This window comes from Dendrobium catenatum, unplaced genomic scaffold (assembly GCF_001605985.2).
Source record: "Dendrobium catenatum unplaced genomic scaffold, ASM160598v2 fragScaff_scaffold_173, whole genome shotgun sequence".
NCBI lineage: Eukaryota > Viridiplantae > Streptophyta > Magnoliopsida > Asparagales > Orchidaceae > Dendrobium > Dendrobium catenatum.
The window spans coordinates 292,782-306,107 of NW_021318635.1; the positions used below are offsets into that span (position 1 = coordinate 292,782).

Here is a 13,326-nt window from a genome sequence, read left to right on the forward strand (position 1 = left end):
GGATTTTAATGCTATTTCGGATCTATTTATATAAAAATTATTCTAAATTGACTACACCTCAAACATTACATGAATATAATAAAATCATAAAAAGATAGTAATATTATATTTTTTATAAAAAGCAAAAATTAACTATTTTAACAAAGTTATCTAATTCAAGAAAATTTTTGTTCGATATCTTGTGTTGACATAGCGCCCGCTTTGTTACCTTTAGCTTTTTAACATATTTAGTAAGTTTTTTTCGTTTTTTTTAAAATTATTATAATCTTTTTGTAAAATTTCATTTTTAATTGTGGTTTATTATCTGAAAAATTGTGGCTTTTATCTGATAAAATAAAATTATGACTATTATCTGAAAAATAAAGAAATGAAGATTTTCTCACAAACAACCTTAGGCTTGATAACATTAATTTTAGCACAAATTTAAGAATTTTGAAGCCTATGTATCCTTCAGGCTATTCTGACAAAATTAATATTTTTTATAAAAGGAAAAATACTAATTTATAAAATATGCATAATTGAAGAAAAAATTCATTGGTTATAGCCGTCCGCTTCGTTACAACTTCGTCGTTAGATATTTTACTATAAAAGCCAATAAATTTTTATTTAGCATCTTACCGGCGTATTAATATTTTCTTCATTTGACCCATTAAAATTAGTCCGGCGAATCGCAGCTATTTAAACACCACAAAAATCTCCAATAATTAAAGAAAAAATAAAAGCTGTAGAACATACCAAATCAGCAAATCTCTCCCCTATCTTCTTCATGAGCCATCTCCCTCCCTTCCTCCTCCTCCTCTTTTCCTTCCTCCTCCCCCTCTCCAACGCTGACGTCGGAACAGCCTCCTCTTACAGCCCACCGTACATTCCAACAAGGTGCTTCGGCAACGACCGGTCGCAATTCCCCTCCGACGGCACCATAGCTGCCGCCGGCTCCGGGATATGGAACAACGGTGGGGCGTGCAGCCGTCGGTATGTTGTGCGTTGCATAAGCTCGCAGCCGGCGGCGGCTTGCATTAGCGACGCCACCGTGGAGGTCACCGTCGTCGACCAGGCCGCCAGGCTTGGGTCGCAGCAGTCAATGGCGGGGACTACCATCGCACTTTCACAGGCCGCGTACAGGCGGATAGCGAGCCTGGATGCGCGGGTGATTAATATTGAATTTGCACCTGTATGAAGTTTCTCGGTTTTGCTATGATTTTAGGGTTATTATTTTATTTTCTACAAATTTGACTCATATTTATTCAGTACATTATAAAAACATATATTATTTTTTTGCTATAAAAAATCGCATTGGGTTAATCGTGATGTGAAATGTATAGTTGGATTTAAAGAAATCTAGATTTCTGTTGAAAATCTTATTGTTAAGATATCTTATCATCATAAATTTGTGGGCAATGAAATTTATCTTTTTTTTTTCTTTCTTTTCACCTAAAAAATAAATTTTTTTCTTACAAATTTGCACCTGTATGAAGTTTCTTGGTTTTGCTATGATTTTGATTATTATTTTCCTACAAATTTGACTCATATTTATTCAGAACATAATAAAAATATATCTTATTTTTTTCTATAAAAAATCGCATGGGGTTAATCGTGATGTGAAATGCATATTTGGATTTAAAAAAAAAAAATAGATTTCTGTTGAAAATCTTATAGTTAAGATATCTTCTCATCATAAATTTGTGGGCAATGAAATTTATCTTTTTTTTTTCACCTAAAAATAAACTTTCTTCAACCTAAATGCTGAGAAAGTGAAACTAAAATAAAAAAGAAAATTCAAAACCAATCAAAATGATCACCCACATCTTCTCTTCCTAGCCGACGCCATGCTTTCTTCTCTAGAACCTCCCATAACACAGCTCAACACACTTGTTCTGTACAGACCCCTCTCCTTTCCTGGCTTTCATGACTCTAATCTACAAAAATCTCGTCTTTCTCTACTCTTTCTCAAAAACAAAAACAAAAATTTGAAGGAAACAACGACTCGTGCCTCGTAGTAACAGTTCTAATAGTGGAAACCCTATCAATAACATTAGCATAGTATGGTTCAGAAGAGGCATCAGAGTTGCAGACAACCCAGCTCTTGCAGCTGGGGTAAGAGCTGGATGTGTGGTGCCTGTCTTCATTTGGAGCTATTATTTTGTGCGGACACCGGACAGTTCTCCGATCCGGTTAAGCGCTTGGTTCCGAGCGCGATATATTTTGGGGTGATGTAGCGCATTTTTATTGGTCTCCGGTCGGCCGCTGGACTCGCACAGAATAATGAATTCTTCATTTGGGCTCCTGAAAAAGAAGGCCATTACTACCTGGTAGGGTTTCAAGGTGGTGGTTGAGCCAAAGCTTGAGGCATCTTGATTCCTTCCTTAGGAGCCTTGGGACTAGTCTCATCACAAAGAGGTATTTTGACACTGCCTCCACTCTTCTTGATCTTTTGAACTCTACTAGCAATGAAATTTTTCTTGCATTTTGCATTAGGAGAATATTAGGTTTTATATGGCAAACAGTTTTTGTATTTTTTTGACTGTTTTGACTAATTTTTTAATATAAAAGAGAGATTTTTTTTTTTACGTGTAATAAATTTTTCTCGCTTTTCATTATGAATATGTACTAATCAAATGTGAAACATAGTGGATATTTCGGAAGTCCACCGCGCAATGACGGAAACAAAAGAAACAAAAAAAACAAAAGAGTTATTATATAATTTATAAAAAATATTAAAATATTTGATTTAGTTTAAAATACGTATTAGAATAATAAGCTTATAAAAAGGCTGTTCTGAAAAAAAAAAAAAAAAAATAAATGTCAATGGGCAAATTGATTGTCAAATTTAAGTTTTGTTTGGAATAATTTTTGAAAATGATAAAAAATAGTGGCTAACTATAAATTAGAATTGCCGCCTAAAAGTTAAAGCTGAAAGAAAATTGTCCAAAATAAAGCTTTAATATCGTCTTTATTTGAAAATTAAATTCCACAATAAACTATCAACGCAATACTTTGTACTTTTGCGGAGTACTAAATAAAAATACTATTTACATAAATATATTATCCAAATTTAATAATTAGATGCCGCAGTTATCTATAATGAATTGTAGATTAAAATTATTCAGTGTAAAAAAATAAATAAAAATATATCATCTTCAAAAATGTAGATTTTGTTCTGCAATTTAAAAGTTTGACAATTTCATATATTTTTTTTAAATCTAATATCAAAACTTTCAATAGAGGAAATAATGATGGTATAATAATAATAGTATTTATAACTATCTTTACAAATTTATAACTTGAATGGTAATTGTTGAGTCAGCAAATCAACCTTGACATTAAGGGATCAATTTCTGTTTTAGATGCTGCTTTGGGAAATTAAAAAGTTTAATGGATTGCAAAGTAGCCTGTCATGCTACTCTTCTTAGTCTGTTAGTTGGAAGTTTTGACTACTAACTAAGAGGTCTTACGTTTGGATCTTGCGTATTTGGTCTGTGTATGAATTTGCCTTAATTGATCTAAATGTCGCATGAAAAAAAAAATGTCAGTCACACATGAATCTACTATGAATAATTTAGATTTATATGATGACAATGACTACAACATAAAGTGAGGTTCACCAACAAAAAAACATATATTTTTCGTAGAATTACTAGCATATATTGTTTTGTTGAAAACACCAATGAAAAATCCATCATTAGCACCAAAAAACTACTAAGGGATATTCTATTAGTTTTAAGTATATATAGATGAAAATTCTATTAAAAATTTATAGATAAGTCATTTGGTCCTTTATGCATAGCTCGATAGGCCTTATAAACCCCATTAAACTTCACAACTTGCTTCAAATCATTATATTGGAGAATGACTCTCCACCATCATTGTCCACTATTTAAACAATTTAAAGCCCAACCTTACAAAAATCATTTAAATCAATACAAATTTCAGCCTTATGCCTCTAAACCTCTAACCTTTCTACCAAAAACTATATACCACATACTCACCTAATAAACAAAATATCCAAAAGAATTTCTTAGCATAAATCCCAACAAAATCCCTCTCATCAACAACATTTTTTTTTTTTGGTTAAATTCCACGAAGGGGCCTACGCGTTAATATAAAACAGGATTACAAGATTCTTAAAATGATCCTCCAGCTCACTAATGCTCAACAGAGCTACAAAATAAAACCTAAGAGCCGGTGGATCCTTGTACTAATAGTTACAAAAAAACCTAATAACATTCTAGGGCTGCAAGGAGACAACACCCAAAAAAGGAAGAAAATAAGATCACCACTCAGCACGAACTTTCTGCAAAAAAAGTGGGACGAGCCATAGTTGGCAAAATTGTCGTGAGAGGCCGAAGCCCCATCATAATCAAAATTCCAACCACGAAACCTACAAAAGAAAAGCTTACAATACAGGAGAATAAGTTTGCAATTAAAGTGAAATCAAAACAAACCAAGGTAGAAGACCATACAACTGATAATACACAATTTAATCAAATAAGCAAACCCAAAAAAATAACAACAGCCAATACCCTTAGGGGCAGAGATAGCCCGGATATCCAACAAAAAGTTATAACCCAATAAAATCCCGAACAGGATTCATCCCAGCCCAAGCACCAACTTGGTAAAAAACTAAAGATCAAAGCCCAACCAACAACACCATTTAACTTCTAGCTTTGACCAGAAAAATACAACTACCTAACATCATAACAAGCTAACAAAGGGGCAACAACATACTCCAGATTTGATAACCCTCAATGTTAAAACACCATCAGAAATAAATAAAGACCACATTCAAACTACTCCAACAATGAAGCAACAGAAACAAACCAAGACCAAAGGGCTAACAAAGAAACATCAGATTCCATCAGATCCACCAAACAAAATCGAGGGAAACCACTGCAGCAGCAAAAAAGGAACAACCAGTGAGAAGTAAACCAAGCAAATGAAAATATAAATCAACCATTCCGGATATAAGGCAACCCAGCTTTATCCAAATTAACCATACCTTTCAACATAGGATGTAAACTCCTGATATCAAACTCCAAATAACTATCAATATGACAACCCTTATTAGCTAACTAATCCGCACACGCATTTCTATTTTCATGCATTTCTATATTTGAAATTATAATAAATTTTTGAAATAGCAAATTAGGTTAGAATATTAACCCTAATCATATATTCATACATTTCTATATTTTTATTTTCATACATAGTAAAAGCTAAAGTATGCTAGTAACTAAAAGAAGGGTTCTAAATTTTTAATTGATCGATACTCAAAATAGCATGAATACAACAATGACAACATCCAGGAGCAGAGCCATAATTTTTTTATGATGGGGGAACAAATTAATAATTTCCATTAAATAATTCTTCAAATAATATTTTTTTAGTGTAATCGCAAATCTTGAGATAAGATTTTTAATAAAAAATTATAAAAAAAATTACATTCAAAATTATAGTTGATCCCATTACAAAAAGTATAGATATATAAGTCTCTATCGTATTATTTATTGAGAAATTAATATTTTTCTCATAACATTATGTTAATGAATTGAGTTCGAATAAATTACTTTTATAGTTAAGATTATTTTAGTTTGAATTAATTCAATTAAGTCTTAATTTTTAAACAATAATATGGTAACTTAATTTTAATTAGTTTAAGATAATATTCTATCTTTTTTTAAATTAATTATATATTAACTTTATTTGATCTAATGGTTCACATTTTGTTAAGGAAAAATATAAATAATACAAAATTATGAAGTTAGTATTAATTAATTATTTTATTTACTTTATAAAATTTATTATAAAATTTCATTAATTAATTAAGTTATTGCAACATAATCTTACCTTACCTTTTTCTACATCATACCAATGCCTTATCTTTTTTTCCAAAAAAACAAATTTTCCCAAAAAAGAGTGGCCAAAGAAATAGAAAGAAACAAAGAGAATGGAATAGAGAAATAAAGGAGAGAGAGAGAGAGAGAGAGAGAGAGAGAGAGAGAGAGAGAGAGAGTGAATATAGTTAGCAAAAAGAAACAAATTACCACATAGAGGAGGCAGAGGGATTAATTTGTTTTAGAAATTAAATTTATTGCATAATAAATCTTATATTTGCTAATTGTAATATTAATAGAATTTGAAATGGTTTGATTTTTATTTGTTCAACCATTCAACTTGAATTCTACTAATAATATGCTTATTTGTTTCACCATCACTCTGAAAAATAGACCCATGATATCTAAAATTTGTACTTTTATTAATGACTTGATTGCCCAAAGTCACAATCCCCACACAAGATGTATTACTACTAAAATTACACTACAAGTATTAAATTTTAGATCTACTCAAATTAAAACTTTTATAATGTAAGATTGATCTCCATAATTCAAGTTTACCATCAACTAACTCTCTAGTGTCTGTTGCAAAATTAAGATCCCTAACCTATGATTTTCATTATGTCAAACCTTATTGATTGAATTGTACATTATTAGGAAATATGTTGGATATTATTTGTATTTTGTTCAATAATGATTACAGGTACAATACTCAAGAAGAATAAAAATTCAAGATTGGGTATGTTAGGATGTCAAGTCAAAAGAGTGTTTGTTTTATTTTCATTAATTTTCTATTTTCTTGAGTTAGGCCAACTAGAGAATATGCAATTGAGTGATCGTGCACACACACACAGGTGGAGAGAGAAAACTTTTCAAAAATTAAAATTTTTTGAACTAATCATACTATATGATTAAAAATTGTATTGTATGATAAGTTATTTTAAAGAATAGTTCAATGGTATTTGAAATCTCTTATTATATTAACTAATCGTAACATATGATATATATCATACTATATAATTTATTTCATTATCAAAATCTTAATCGCTAGATTTATTTAAGTATGATTTTAAAATTAATATTATGAACTAATTGTACTATATGATGTAAATCATACTGTACAAAAATTTAAAATCTTACTAAAATTAACCCCCATGATTAGTCAATCAAATCATGATTTAATTAATAATTGAATATCTTATTGTATGATGTCGATCATACTAGACGACTAACAGAGACAAAATATGTTTTTTTTTAAAAAAAGCATAAAGCAAATACTATAGAAAAAAAGAAGGGACTAAAAAGAAGCCCCTAACTAATACAGTCATTAGATTCCTTCTTCAAAATACTTATAAATGAAGAAGGAACCTTATCCAGGATTAAATCATCCCAAAAGAAAGAAGCAAAAGTACCAAAGTTAGCACATAAGTCCGCTAACTTATTACAATCTCTACTAACAAGGTTAAAGATAACATAATTAAAAGTATCCCCAAATAAAAACTTATCCATACCTCAATCTCCCTTCTTGATAGACTTATGAATCATCTTGATAACATTGAAATTGTCACTTTCATTGATAATGCCTTGATATCCATGCACCCGATCCTTGATCATCTCTTTAACAGTAGCTATAGCTTCATACTCTAAATAGGTAATGTCCCAATGTATTTGAGATATACCCTATGCTGCTATAAATCTGCCTTTATAATCTCTAGCCACTCCTCCAATACCTCCTCTATATGAATTGAATAATGTAGCATCTACATTCACCTTGATCCAATTAGGAGGAGGAGAATACCAACGACTTTCAAACAGCAATTGCTGATTAGTACTCAACCTTTCCATTTTGTCATAATTCCAGGAATTGAGAGCTCCTGTATAACTGACAGATTCAGCCGCAATATGATAAGAACTTTTTTCCTTCTTCCCATGTACAATCTCATTCCTATCTTTCCAAGTAAAATATACTGCATTGCACAGTAATCTAGCGAGAAAAACATTTTGATCAGAAAGCCAATTATACATATCGTCTTTGTTTTCGAATAGAGGAATGAAAAAACCCCATTCATTCATATGATGAATTGAATAACATCCACTATCTTCTTACATTTTCAAATTAGATGACAAATATCCTCCTCTTCATTACATTCTCTAGGAGAATTAGATATCCTAAGAATTTTCCTGTGAGATAAAAAAACATTAGTGGGTAAGGCATTGTTTAAGGCTCTCCACCAGAAATTATATATTATGGCACATAGTTTTGTTTTCTTCAGCCATTTCCAATCAGCCATGTCAATTGGTTTATCCGCTTTTTTATCAGCAGCCATGGAAGTAATAGATCTTCCAGATTCCATGTAAATGAGTTCCACTTGGTCTTCTATCAGTTCTGGATTAATATTAATCCTGCATATTAACTCCATCAATTCCTTGCCGAAATATTTCCGCAATTCTGGAATACTCCATTGGTTTTCTGAAAGAAAATTTTCCACTCTAAAATCATCAACCAAATCTTCTTGAGAGTTAACAAATGTAGGCCATTTGTTTAAGAATTTGTCCCACATCCAGATATATTTAAACACATCAATAGAGTGACCATTTGAAACATTCCATCTCACAATACTTCTCAAGGATTTACCACCATCTTTGATAATTTTCCAAGCAGCAGAATTTGCTTTAATTATTTTTTCAGCCTCCCAACAAGATCCATACTTTGGGAACAAAAATTTATGAAATAAGGAATCATCCTTTTTCATGTACTTCCAAGCAAGTTTAGCTCTTAGAGGACCCATTTTGCTCAAGCAAGAATGTATATATCTGCCACCCAATTCCACAGGGTCACACAACTTCTTCCAGCTAACATAATGCAAACCATGATCTTCATTAGATTTATCCCAAATGAAATTTCGGCAAAGATTCTCCACCTCTTGAAGAACTGTTTTGGGAACTAAGGAAATAGTTGAGTGGAATGAAGGGATAGATAGAATTACATATTTAACCAATGTAATTCTTCCCGTTAATGAAATGAATTTGATTCCCCAACTGCTAAGCTTCTTCAAAATCTTGTCCAATACGAATTGGAAATCTGTTTTAGACATCCTTTCTAAAGCCAATTTAGTTCCAAAATAATTGAATTCCTTCACTTCTTTGAACCCCAAGATGTCTTTGATTTTTCTTTTCTTCAAGCTAGAAACTGCTTTCCAAAAAGCATACCGGTATTGTTAATATTCACCTTTTGGCCTGTCCAACCACAGTAATTTTTCACTATACCTTTTATAGTTCTCACATTTTTGAGTTTAGCTTCAGTAAAGAAAATTATGTCATCAGCATATAATAGGTGTGAAATCCTTGGGCTGTTATTGCTCACCCGAACTCCAAAATCATCCTTTCCTATTATAGCATTGGAAAGAAGCTGAGAGCATAAAATGAAAAGGTAAGGAGACAAAAGACATCCTTGTCTAAAGTCACACCTAGCTTTGATCCAGTTGGAAGGAGTACCATTAATTAAAATAGAGAAATTCGGATTTTGAACACTTTCTAGAATGAGTTTTGAGAAGAAATCTGGAAAACCAAAGTAAGAAAGAATTTTTTGAAGAGTTGGCCATCCCATTGAATCGTATGCTTGTTCCATTTCTAATTTAATAGACACTAGCCCTTTAGAATCTTTAGAAAATTTGAACTTATGAATAAGTTCGTGAGCAATTAAAATATGATCTTGGAGAGATCTCCCTCTAATGAATGCAGCTTGTTCAGTAGAGATGAGTTTCGGGATGATGTTTTTCATTCTGCTAAGAAGAATTTTGGAAGCAATTTTGTACACAGTGTTACAAAGACTAATTGGCCTATAGTTATTAGTAGAAGTAGGATTGTTTATTTTTGGGAATCAGAACAATCAACGTTCTTTTCCAATCCTTATTCATAATAGCATTTTTTTTTTAAAAAAAAAAATCATTGCTTCCCAGACATCGGTTTTAATAATAGGTCAATAGATTTTGAGAAAAGAGTAAGTAATACCGTCAATTCCTGGAGAGGTACCACCTGAAGTGTCTTTAATAGCATTTTCAACTTCTTCGAAACAAAATTCTTTATTTAATTGATTCTTATCTTCATCGTCCAGAACAGTGAGGGTTTCTGGCCAACCTTCCAGAATACACCTTCTATCACGCCACTTGTCTTTGAAGAATTGTACCAAAATGTCTTCAATTTGGTTCTGATTTTCCACCATAGTCCCATTAGCATCCTTGATGCTATGTATGTGATTATTGTTTTTTCTTGCACTTGCCATTGAGTGAAAAAAATTTTGTATTTTGGTCTCCTTCACCAATCCATTTAACTTTGGATCGTTGTTTCCACCAAGAATTGAACCGTGCCAGAGTAGAATTGAGTTCATTAATTTTAAATTTCAGAAGAGAATAATCATCCATAGAAAGCATACCAACTTCAGATTATTTGATTTGAAGCATAAGAATTTCTTCCTTGAGCAATTCCTTCATTTGATTTAACTTTTTATGCTTGGCCTTATTCCAAAAGAATAAAGATTTGAGAGTCCTTTTGAACTCGTAATTCAGAATTTCAGCTGGATTTCCTGAATCTTTTCTCATCCAAGCCTTTTTAACCACAACAAATGATGCTGGATAGGAAGCCCACACCTCTTCGAATTTGATGGTTTTTTTACTGTTTATAGGAAACACTGAAATATCCAGGAGAATTGGATAGTGGTCAGACGCGATTCTGGGAAGGTGTTTAACAACCATCTATTGATTACAGTTAACTGTTGTAGAATTGACCATGATCAGGTCTAATCTTTCCATTATCCGTTCATATCCTTTTTTGTTGTTGCTCCAGGTCATTCTAGGACCAGTGAACTTGAGCTCATGGAGATCATTGGAAGACATGAAATAATTCATCTCTCTCGGTCCCTAAGAGAAGGTGAATTTCCTACCACCAATCTTATCTTCTTTAGCCAAAATACAATTATAATCTCCACCTATCACCAAAGGTAGATCTTTGGTGATATGATTTTTCAATCCAGTCCAAAGAACTCATCTATTGAGTACATCAGTGCTTCCATATATAGAAGCTATTATCCATATCCCTTTATTGAGGATATCCAAATCACCTATGATGTATTGAGATGAAGACTCAATTAAGTTGAAATTGGCTTGGCTACTTCTCCACGGAACTAGTATGCCTCCTGATAAACCTGAAGACGGAACATAGTTGTAATTCCATCCTATGCCAATAAAAGATTCCACTTCCTTGTTCTCAATAGAGATAAGTTTAGTTTCCAATAGCCCAACAAACATAACATTTTGATTTTTTACTACCTCCTTGAGGTAGAGAGAAGCCCTCTTTTTCTTGGCTCCTCTACAATTCCAAAACAGGATGGAATTCATTTTTGGATCAGAGGGGAATGAGCTCCCCCTTTCTCCTTAGCATCTTCTTCAATTTTTTTGACCCTTGTCTTAAGGTTGATTGGTCCCAAACTCTTTAGCTGCTTAGTACCTCTCTTCTTCACAGTAAACGATATCTCTTCGCATACTTTGGTTGCTACTTCAATTGTCTCCATTTGAATATCTCCTCGATCCTTTTGTCGTAATCCTTCCTCAGTTATTTCACCTTCCTCTGCTAAACTTCCCAGAATATCGAATTTGTTTACTGAATTTGTAATTTTAACTTCAGAAATCTCTCCAGGTATTATTCCCACTATGGCAGAGCTTGTTGCAACAATATTATTTGATTTTGAACCAACATCTCCTTCTTTCTAATTCAAATTAGAAGCATCAGATGAAATTTGATTGATCAAATTATTTCTACTGGTTCCCATGAATGAATTGCTTAGTTTAGCTGCTCCAACTGCTTCTATTGATATTCCTTCCAAACTGGAATTTGCCTTTGTTAATTCCTTGATCCCAGTTGCTTTCTTTTGAAACTTCTTTGCTTTGCAGTCTACATGAATCCACGGTCCATAGCCATCTTCTTTGCCATTATCAACAGTAATATGATTTTTATTAATACTATTTGTATCTCCATTTCCTGCTTTGCCTCCATTGGTTTGAATTACATTAACTTGATTATCCTTGTTTGAAGTAGAATTCTTCAAAGATTCCTCCATTAGGTGGCCAAGTTTACCACAGTTGAAGCAGAAAGTTGGAAGCCTTTCATATTCAATATTCTGATAAAATTTGCCAAGCTCTCCTCTCACCCATACACCCATAAGAAGCTTCTCATCGAGTTTGATTCTCACACAAACTCTAGCGAACTCTCTTCTAGACCACTAGAACATGTTTCCATCAATCAAATAAGGAATCCCTACCAAAGAAGCAATCCTACAAACATTCACTTCGTCCCAGCATTGAAGTGGTAGATTTGGCATGCGGATCCAGATTGGAGCTGTAATGCCTTTGAATGAAGTAGGTGAGAAATCCACAGACCACCTGTCCATACCCACTATATTTCCATTGACATACCAGGGTCCTGATGTAGTTATTTCTTCCAATGATTCTTGATTTTCAAAAGCACAAAGCACCCATCCAAGTCCAAGTTGGGTTAAATGAAATTTACCGTATTTGGACTATTGTCTTCTTAACTCATTGCTAATGACATTGAAAGCGATGTTATTCCCAAATATCTTTATCACTATTGATTTCTCCAGTCTCTTTGAATTTTCAAACTCTTTTCCCACATGAAGTTTAACAGCTCCTTCTTCATTAACAAAATTTTCTCCAAAATTAATATCAGAGACTTTGATATTTTCCTTCTTCTTCCAGGCATTTAACCCCTATTTTTCAGTAACAGGATTGAAACTTACAGCATTGTTGATTTGATTACAATTCTCGAGTTCACTAGAGTCACATTCTCATACTTTGAACAGGTCAGTTCTCCGTTCCATCTTATCACTACCTTCCTGTTCCATAGATTTCGTATTGATTTCTTTAATAACCATATCTTTAGTAATCTGGTTGTTGTTTTTTATCATCATGCATAACCACCTTATTATCTTCAGCCGCATTCTTACAAGAGGCTTGCGTATAAACCTCTTTTCGGATCAAACTGTCTTTGTGGAGATTTGTTGCTTGATTACAGATTATTTTCGAATTATCATCTTCAATTAAAATCTGTTTCCCTTTACCAATACAGTCAACAATATTCTTATTTTCTTCAAAAGCTCCTTCCTTGATGATCAGTGGTCGCTCTCTATTAACCCGGAACGAAATATACTTCACCAGACCATTGTATCCAAAAGTAGGTGGAGACGAATCGAATTGACGCGTGATCCTCCTAGATGATGGAGGAGGATGACGGAGGTTGACTGAGACTACAGGAGCCTGAGTCCAGCGATCTTCCGATGCCATCGTTGACAAGCGGAAAAACCGCGAAAACGAAGATTCAAAAATCAGCTACCAACCGAAAAAATGAAGTTTCTCTCTCTTTGGAGAAGAATATTGAGCTTGTGAGACAAAATATGGTTGCCCTAGATATTGTACCAAAAAAAATC

The 13,326-nt window shown here is 32.8% G+C and overlaps 1 protein-coding gene across 1 annotated transcript; it reads left to right on the plus strand.

The window, feature by feature from the left end:
* The first annotated feature begins 742 nt into the window (after window positions 1-742).
* Window positions 743-1,364, plus strand: LOC110102485 (EG45-like domain containing protein). Its single transcript, XM_020830834.2, has one exon. The coding sequence runs from the start codon at window positions 767-769 to the stop codon at window positions 1,175-1,177; it is 411 nt and encodes a 136-aa protein (XP_020686493.1). The 5' UTR covers window positions 743-766; the 3' UTR covers window positions 1,178-1,364.
* The last annotated feature ends 11,962 nt before the right edge of the window (window positions 1,365-13,326 follow it).

Excerpts from the sequence above, each read along its gene's own strand:
- LOC110102485 (XM_020830834.2), top strand. The coding sequence starts at position 767 with ATGAGCCATCTCCCTCCCTTCCTCCTCCTCCTCTTTTCCTTCCTCCTC.